Genomic DNA, 10,285 nt, shown 5'->3' on the forward strand with positions numbered 1-10,285 from the left:
AGTTGACCTTTACCGCTTGCTCAGCAAACGTCCATGGTCCACTCAGTAAGAACATTGACCAGGCATGTTACCATGTATATGGTGTGGTCAGTGCTACCACACGATGTATGTCAGTGTATATATTTAATGACGCTTTTTTAAGCATGAATAGCTGGGCGACGTGTCAGACGTTTTACAGACATTTCTTTATAAGTGCAATATTGGGGCATTAAAGTCATTAAGTTACTGCTGACAAGAACATATAACAGATCTTACTGTCAAGAAAATTCTACAAAAACTGAATTTGTATTAATTCTTTATTAATTTGTAATTAAACGTTTGTATATAATTATAATGTCTTATTGGTAAGGTACAATTCAAGTTATTGTCAATATCCGATAACAACATTTACAAACAACTAAATGAAGGGCTAAGCATTAGATCCGCATGCGCATAGCAAGACGGTGATGTTTGCTGAAGTGCTTACGACTTCACGCGGTCCCTGTACGATTCACAAAAAGACCCAAAACCGACATAATTATTCTAAATCTATCATTCTCTCGTTAACCGGCTGTGATTGGCTAGCGACAGTATAAGCTGAAGACGTGCGCATTGTTACGTATGAGATCAGGGTTACTTCATTAGCATCCATATCTACTGCTACATAAAAAGGGAGGAACTACAGCAGGAAAATATAGTATTCGTCAAGCACTCTTGTATAATTATTGTATTGTGATACATGCGAAGGATAGAGGAGAATAACAATCGATTTCTGATAGTACTAGTTAAAGTGTATTTTGGTTCTATAAAGATAGGAAAGTGCTATAACAAGCCCGCAAATAACAAAACATCCATACCAGAAGCGTGCGATTTATATAAAAAAAATATCCACGGAGTTGTAGATAAGATTACAGTGTGAGAAAGCTTCATTTGAGTTTTTTAATAATAGAATATATTATTAATACTCAGTATCAATCTCGCGATGTGAAAATTTTCATGCCATTCAATGCTGCTATGATTTAATTTATGGCTGATATCAACTACCTGTTATATTTATATTGATTCCAAACAATTTTACATGTGTGTATATTAGTACAACTGCTCTAAATTATAGGCTATCGTATCGAATACACTTTAAGTGACTTGTAATGTCAATGAACGTAGATGTATCCTGGGTCTCTGTGGCAAAACATTGAGTCAGGCAATATCATTGTTAAGTCACCTCGAGGAAGCGGAACACATCTCCGGCTGGGCAACTACAATAGCTCTCAACAACCTATTGTCGTATGCTAGTCACACTCAGTGATGAGTGCCTGGCCCAGAGAAGCCTAGCTCGATCTCTGGATATCGATCTACTATCTATATGCAGACATTCCCTAATCTAATGTTTCACGTGCAGCTAGAGTTGCGCACACTCTGGAGGTTATGCCTCACGGACTGTGGTGACACTCTAGATGGGAGTCAGAGTCGCGTTAGTCCCTATATGTCATCACATTTTTGCATATTGCAGCGAAGACAGCTTCAAATGAGCGGTACTTTGGCTGCATGACGTTATCGATCTTTGCAAAAGTGGCAATCTCATCGTAGTACACCGTATACGACCAACGGGGAGGGTATAGGTACTTGTGGACGTGGCGGAGTTTCTGTCCGCTAGCTAACCGATCGCGGTAGTCAGCTTCTGTGTCCTGGTTCATATCTTGCTCGCTAGGGAGCGCCAGTGACCCATCAAGGATCATAAGCGCAATCGGAACCTGGAGGTACGCGATTAAGAAATCGAGGCCTGTATACGGCATGGCGATAAACATGAGCGTGTAGTACCTGCTGTGGATCATGTGCATGAATAACGGTTGTATGCGTTTACCCTCGCTAACAGTGACATCGCACGAGGCGTCGAGGAATGGGAACGAATACTTGTAGCCGGTGCAGAAAATAATCACGTCTGGTTCGAGCGTCTCACCGTCGGTGAACGTCACCGCGCTACCGTTGATCGCCTGCGGGAATGGCGTTGTTCTCACGTTGTGTGGTAGCAGCCCTTTCTTGTACTGTTCACCAAGGCCTATAACGTCTAGTTCGCTGAGTGATATGATCACCTCGGAAGTGTGAGGGTAGAGATCTTTCATGATATCAAATGCAGACGCAAATGCTCCCATCAGGAGTACTCGCTTGCCTGTAAGAAATAGATGTCTTATAAAACTTCGACGGTAGACGGTGCAGCGTGACATTCTGATATAATGTAACTACAGCAAGATACGAAGTAGGTTTTGTTTAAGCTTAATATTGCCGTATAATTTTGTATGCTTAACTATATATTAGGTGTATCCAGTACGTATAACAAAATAACCGGTATCTATACTAATGGTCGTCGGGTCTATGTCTCCCTGGGTACTGCCGGAACGTACCCTGGTAACTTTTAATATGCCGGACCGTACCTCGCCTACTCCACTAACGAGTCTAGGGAGTCGCCTACGCCTACTCCTTAACCCTAACCCTAACCATATCAAATAGTTACCAGGGTACGTTCCGGTATACCGGACCGTACCCAGGGTACGTTCCGGCAGTACCCAGGGAGACATAGACCCTATATGAGCTATACTAATTTAGGCAGCGCACCGGCATAAGGTTCTGGATGGCGGTAATCGTGGCTGTGCAGCTGTACCCCGCGGAAGCTCTCCTGACCAGGAATGTCTGGATAGAGGGGGACATTAAAGTGTCCACAGCAGACTAGTACAGCATCAAACACCTTCTCCTTGCTGCCTCCTCCCTGAAGGGCATTCGTGCGCACCAACCACTGCGGTCTGTTGGGAGATTGGTGGGCATCTCCTGGTGGGACAGGCTTTGTGGTGATGCGTTTTACAGACGTTACATCTGTATTTAGTTGGATGTCTTTTCGAAGGTTGAAGTGGTCGGCGTAGGCATGCAGGTAGTCTTGTACCTACGCAAAGTATCACGAAATCGAGGTTTTAATATAAATCTGAACGCTTACATTGCATCAGGTTCTATATAAATTACACTGTTATTGTTGTCAAGTCCGCTAGTATTTTTAACTAGAACCCAACAATACACACCTCTTTCCAATGTATAAATTTCTTCGAATCCGAAGGGAAGGGAAAGTCAGGGAATTCCATCAAATTCGTAGGTAGGTTGGTGATAAGGTTCTTGTACATACTTGAGTGTACTGGGAAGCCATCTTCAGTCAGCCCTGTCCTCTCCGTGTACACCCACGTACCTCCTAATTAAGGCAGGCGCAATTAAAACGACTGTACTAATGATCAACCTGCGTGTAAGCATCCCGATGTGCCGCGTGGAGGATGGGGGGAAAATGTCAAATGAACTTTCTATCTTCTTTATAAATGATGGGCAAGGAATAGGATACCCACCCACATATCTCCGATTCGATATCTGCTGATATGGCATACGTATACCATAATTATGGCATATATGCATTTCGTTTGCATACGTCACGCTCTACGTTACGTAGCGCAGTTAGAAGTATGCCGCCACATCATGCTTATTCTGTAGTAAACGCAACTAGGCTAAACATTGCCTTAATTTTATTCATACTCACCGATGTTATCTCCACGTTCGTAAACCTCGAAGTCGAAATCTTGCGGTCGTGAGGCAAGCATGCGGGCAGCAATCAACCCTGACGGCCCGGCTCCAATCACAGCCACTCGTAATGGTGCCATACTAGATGTTCAACGTATAATATATAATATTTTATACGTGTATTGCTCAAAATAATACATGTTTGAACTTAATTAGGGCATATAAGTTTGTTATTATGTGCAATGATCATGTGATTACGCCGTTGTCTATGCCTCTTATAGTCAGGTCCCTTAGTGCAAAATATGGGCCGAATCGTTACAGGAGTGACAAAAGTCTCAAACTTGGCACAGTTGTAGCTTATGGCAGTACTATAATTATTAGAGGGGGTGACCAATGCAGATATTCCTTAGAAGGGAATTACAGATGATTTAATGTGCCCCTACAATGCACCAGTACACACAGTACAGGTGGGCGCGGTAGGGGGGTTCGGAGTCGGGTGGTTCGAACATTTAATCATCTGTAATTCACTTTCGCGCGCATATATTTGCTAATATATTGACTAATCGTGCGTCAATAAACTCAATATTGACAAAAATTATAGCTAAGACATGTGTCTATAGGTATTTACTTTTCTAGAAATGTAACTAAATTCGTTCGCGAGATATCAGAGTTAATACACTTGCCTGCCGTCTATAGCCGTGCGTATATTAGCCTATATGAGCGATACCGCGCGCATATATTTGCTAATATATTGACTAATCGTGGGTCAATAACCCCAATATTCCCAGAGATTATAGCTAAGACATGTGTCCATAGGTTTCTAGAAATGTATCTCAATTCCTTCGCGAGATATGAGAGTTAATATACTTGCCTGACGTCTATAGCCGTGCGTATATGAGCGATACCGCGCGCATATATTTGATAATATATTGACTAATCGTGCGTCAATAAACCCAATATTCACAGAGATTATAGCTAAGACATGTATCTATAGGTTTCTTGAAATGTAACTCAATTCGTTCGCGAGATATAAGAGTTAATACACTTGCCTGCCGTCTATAGCCGTGCGCATATTAGCCTATATATGAGCGATACCGCGCGCATATATTTGCTAATATATTGACTAATCGTTCAAATAAATATTCACAGAGGTAATAGCTAAGGCATGTGTCTATAGGTATCTAGATTTCTAGATATTTAACTCAATTCGCTCGCGAGATGTGAGAGTTAATACATAGCGTAATAGTGTACGCGCGCGGTGGGGGGATTACCAGCTGTACACAATGCGTCAGTATAGGCGGGCGNGTGCCATGAGATATTCATGTAGAGGAATTTACAGTATGATTTAATGTTCGAACACTCGACTCCGCAACCCCCCTTACGCGCCCGCCTGCTATTTACAATAGCCTCATGTACCACTGTACAGTTGCAGGTAGCATTAGATAGACCAAGTGTTCTATCTATGTCTACTGTAATATATTACTTTCTATTGTTATATGGTATAATGCGCGCAGTACACATACAGCGGGCGCGTGGGACGGGGGGTTCGGTAGGTCGGGTGGTTCAACTTTAATCATCTGTAATTCACTTCCGCGCGCATATATTTGCTAATATATTGATTAATCGTGCGTCAATAAACTCAATAATGACAAAAATTATAGCTAACCCATGTGTCTATAGGTATCTAGATTTCTAGAAATGTAACTCAATTCGTTCGCGTAACATGAGAGTTAATACACTTGCCTGCCGTCTATAGCCGTGCGTATATTAGCCTATATGAGCGATACCGTGCGCATATATTTGCTAATATATTGACTAATCGTGCGTCAATAAACTCAATATTCACAGAGATTATAGCTAAGACATGTATTGAAACCTGATCGAATTAAGTTTTAGTTCGTGTAGATATTTCGTGATCGTATTGTTGTCCGATATTAAGTTTTGCGTTGTGTATTGTTCTAACCCGTTGTTTCGTTTCGGGTTTGCGGTGAACTTGAAGGAGATGTCAGCTTCTCTTTGTTATTATTGCGACGTAAGACGAGTGACGATTAAGATAACAGTAAGTCCGAGATGAGTTTCACGCACAAAGGTTTATTGTTGCTCACGCTAAGCGTGAGCAAGATCCGGTGTGGCGCGTTTATCTGTAGCTGTGGACGTTTATACATGTTATTCACACATTTACGGCGTGCCTTGCTAGCCTGACGGCTACGCACACAAAAATCACGTATGATTCTTATACAATACTTTACTAATCACAAACTCTACGCGCCGCACTGTTACAGTATCTATAGGTTTCTGGAAATGTAACTCAATTCGTTCGCGTGATATGAGAGTTAATACACTTGCCTGCCGTCTATAGCCGTGCGCATATTGGCCTATATGAGCGATACCGCGCACATATATTTGCTAATATATTGACTAATCGTGCGTCAATAAACCCAATATTCACAGAGATTATAGCTAAGACATGTATCTATAGGTTTCTAGAAATGTAAATCAATTCGTTCGCGAAATAGGAGAGTTAATACACTTGCCTGTCGTCTATAGCCGTGCGTATATGAGCGATACCGCGCGCATATATATTTGCTAATATATTGACTAATCGTGCGTCAATAGACTCAATATTCACCGAGAATATAGCAAAGACATTTGTCTATATGTATATAGATTTCTAGAAATGTAACTTAATTCGCTCGCGAGATATGAGAGTTAATACATAGCGCAATAGCGTATGCGCGATGGGAAAGGGGATACCAGCTGTACACAATGCGTCAGTATAGGCGGGCGCGGTTCGAACATTTAATCATCAATAATTCACTTCTAAGGAATATCTACATTGGGCACCCCTCTAATATTTATAGTACTGCCATAAGCTACAACTGTGCCAAGTTTGATGCTTTTGTCAGCTCTGTAACGATTATGATGCTAAGGGATCTGACTATTACGTAAGAGTTAAGGTATATAATATACTGATCGTAATATCATCGTTTTCGATGTATTTTATCTTTACATGGACTGGAATTGTTTAAATTTGGTTATTCCTAACAGCTCGTGTAGTTTTTCTCAGGAAAACGTGTATTCTGACACGACACTTACCTTGCGTTGCTTGTAATCTAACCAAACGACTTGTGTGCGGTTACCTTGCAGTCTAGAGCTAAACGTCACTTGCGTCTCTAGTTTTCGTACTTCCCTGGTTCCAGTTTTCTTGTGTTCAGCAGTGAATCAAGTGTGGCAAGGTTTGAGATATATTTGAGGTTTGTGGTAAGGGTTAGAGATATTTTTACGGCGAAACGTTTAATTCGCACTGTAGCCGTCTAAATAAAACACACATACGTACATATGCCCAGGAGCTTATAAATGGTTCATTTATAAGCTCCTGATATGCCGCATTAGAGCTGTGGTATCATGTGACCGTTGCCATGCAGCAAAAAATGAGCTGATTGTAGTCTGATGTGCCTATATTATACACTATACTGACGTATTAAGTACATTGAGCCCGGGCTCGTGTGACGTCCGTGCGATCATCTACATATCGTTATCGCAGGATGTACGTCCTAGTGACCGGGTGATACTTCATATAGGAAGTGTCTTCCCCGAAACTTTCCATGCTCAATTAATGGTCAATAATAACATAATATATATATTATAGGTACTAGGGCTATATATATATATATATATCATATATATATTATGTACTATAGTATATTAGTTTTGTGGTTTAATGTCCTTCAGTTTAGGGTTATGGGTTAGGTTAGGAGTATCCAATCATTAATAATGACTATTAATCATTAAATCATTATATGATATACAAAATTAAAGGAGCAACACTCTACACCTAAAAGCTCAGCAGCACACTTACACGCCATTTTCGTTTGGCTCGTTACGAGGCAAGTGTATCCTGGCGGCAATTATTTGTGCCGTTGCCTCGCGTCACAGCAGCCCTTCACGCACACAGTTCGAAGAAACACAAGAAAAACGACGAAATTTCGTGGTGGAAGAAATCAAACCGGTTTGTGGATTCTCGCAACTCGCTGTCACCACTAAATTTCCGTGGTTTGAGTGGTCTGTTGGCCGGCCCCCCGCACACGTTGGCCATTTTTGTGGCGACCCACGAACAATTGCATGTCGAGCAACCGAAAATGGTTAACGTGTGGGACGTGCCGTCGCTAAGCTACTTTTATTATGTAGCGTATGATAGCTCTAATTATGTAGTATGATCCTCTATTATGTAGCGTAGATCTCTACTTATGTACGTTATCCTGATGCTGTATTAATTGTACGTATGATCTCTGAAATCTTATGTACCGTGGTGAATGAATCTCCCATACTCAATCGTACGGTAATGATCTCTATATTATGTACCTATATGCTTCCTATTCATGCTACCGTATGATCTCCTATTATGAACGTAATGATCTCTAATTATGTACGTATGATCTCTAATTATGTACGTATGAACTCTAATTATGTATATGATCTCTATTATGGTAACGTATGATCTCTATTATGGTACGTATGCTCTCTATTAATGTACGTATGATCCGTCTATTATGTACGTATGGATCTCCTATCTGTGTACGTATGATCTCTATTATGTACGTATGATACTCTCCCATATGTACGTATGATCCTATTTATGTACGTATGATCTCTATTATGTACGTATGATCTCTATTATGTACGTATGATCTCTATTATGTACGTATGATCTCTGTTATGTACGTATGATCTTTATCATGTACTTATGATCTTTATTATGTACGTATGATCTCTATTTATGTAGCGTATGATCTCTCATTATGTACACGTATGAGTCTCTATGTAATGTACCGTATGATCTCTATTATGTAGCGTATGATCTCTATTAATGCTACGTATGATCTCTATATGTACGTATGATCTCTATTAATGTACGTATGCTCTCTATTATGTACGTAATGAGTCTGCTATTATGGTACGTATGATCTCTATTATGTACGTATGGATCTCTATTATGGTACGTATGATCCTCTATATATGTACGGTATGATCTCTATTATTACGTATGATCTCTATATGTACGTATGATCTCTATTAATGTACGTATGATCTCTATTCTGTCGTATGAATCTCTATTGGTACGCTATGCTCTCTATTAATGTACGTATGTCTCTGTTATGTACGTATTGATCTCTTAATTAATGTAAGCGTAATGATCTCTATTATGTACGTATGATCTCTATTATGTACGTACTGATCTCTATTTATGTACGTATGATGCTCTATATGTACGTCTGATCTCTATTATATCGTATGATCTCTATTATGTACGTATGATCTCTTATTTAACTAACGTATGATCCTATTCAGTACCGTCATGATCTCCCTATATTACGTATGATCTCTATATGTACGTATGATCTCTATTATGTACGTATGATGCTCTATTATGTCACGTATGATTCTATTATGTACGCATGATCTCTTATTACTGTACGTATGATCTTTATTATGTACGTATGATCTCTATTATGTACGTATGATCTCTATTATGTACGTATGATCTCTATTATGTACGTATGATCTCTATTATGTACGTATGATCTCTATTATGTACTCTTGCTGATATCATTCATATGGTCACGTGCGATGTCTGTCTATATAGACAGTAGTGACAATAATTATATGAAAATCTAACTTGCGAAATATTTCAAGTACACTTGGCATTTATCTGCATTAATTGTGATATAACTTTATTGTGCGAAGACGCTTATAGAGTTGGTACGTGTAGACATATGGACACGGAATGATATAATGCATAAGCTTATGAGCTTCGAATTCGGTTGTTCTACTTCCTCGATATAAATCTAGCAGAAATATAGCTAGTTTATAGTCAGTTTTATTCCAGTCATAGTAACACCCAACGTTATTACATTCGTACGAGCACGGCTGCGCAAGGGGAAGTTTATAGTTTTGACTAAGAGTATCCTATATGAATGCGTGTATATGAGTTATGAGTTATCTTATGTTATCTTATGATCGGTCAATATTTTCCGGTTAGGGTATTGAGACTGTATAAGGCTGGGCATATTGGCAGTAAAGCTTTTAATATGTAATTACACTGACTCACTGGTTTTACCTGACACAAAATGTCACCGGGGTGTGTGATTTTGCCCCACTCAGATATTGGTATTAAATTAATTTGCATAAGCGGCGGTGCATTATCTGCTATTAATATTTAACTTGCCAATGTAGACAGTCGAATGCACGCCTGTGCGTTATTGCTGTAGCGCAGTGGCGTAGACAGGTCCTGAGTTGTGGGGGGGATGATTTCGCTGTTACTTCCATCGCAATGTATATATGAAGAGTGCGCGAGCAGCGGACACCGCGAGCGCCTTGGCGCAAAGCCCTTAATGGTTGGGGTCCAGGGGCCCGCCTCAGGGCCCCTTGATTAGGGCGCCCAGGGAAGCTTCTAAATTTTAGCAATTTATAACCTTCAAGATGGCCGTTTTTGAGGGAATTGAAAAAATTGATATTGTAAGTGCAATTTTGTGAATTCTAGGGTAATTTTTTCTTTGGATCCCAGAGGTTTAATAACACGCAACCCTCCTCCACACACACACACAACCAGTGGCGGATCCAGAAATGAATTCTAGGGGGTGGGGGCGAATCATGCGAGCTCAAGGGCATGAAGCGCCCGGGGGGGGGGGTGTTGGAGGGGTGTCCCCCTCCCGCTGTGTGGAATTGTTAAAAAGTTGCAATCTAAAAGCAATCAATTTTG

At 40.4% G+C, this 10,285-nt stretch overlaps 1 protein-coding gene across 2 annotated transcripts; it reads right to left on the bottom strand.

Moving 5' to 3' along the window:
- Positions 1-331: 331 nt before the first annotated feature.
- LOC106818669 (flavin-containing monooxygenase FMO GS-OX4-like) lies at positions 332-7,081 on the bottom strand. 2 transcript variants are annotated; one of them, XM_014823355.1, is made up of 5 exons: positions 6,863-7,081; positions 3,545-3,666; positions 3,045-3,208; positions 2,590-2,911; positions 332-2,146 (listed from the first exon to the last, which is right to left on the bottom strand). In XM_014823355.1, the coding sequence occupies exons 2-5, from the start codon at positions 3,663-3,665 to the stop codon at positions 1,452-1,454; spliced, it is 1,302 nt and encodes a 433-aa protein (XP_014678841.1). In that variant the 5' UTR covers position 3,666; positions 6,863-7,081; the 3' UTR covers positions 332-1,451. The 2 variants fall into 2 exon arrangements, with proteins under 2 accessions (XP_014678841.1, XP_014678840.1); XM_014823354.1 differs by lacking the exon at positions 6,863-7,081 and adding an exon at positions 6,622-6,735.
- Between the last annotated feature and the right edge of the window lie 3,204 nt (positions 7,082-10,285).

This window comes from Priapulus caudatus, unplaced genomic scaffold, assembly GCF_000485595.1.
Source record: "Priapulus caudatus unplaced genomic scaffold, Priapulus_caudatus-5.0.1 Scaffold2421, whole genome shotgun sequence".
Lineage (NCBI taxonomy): Eukaryota > Metazoa > Priapulida > Priapulimorpha > Priapulimorphida > Priapulidae > Priapulus > Priapulus caudatus.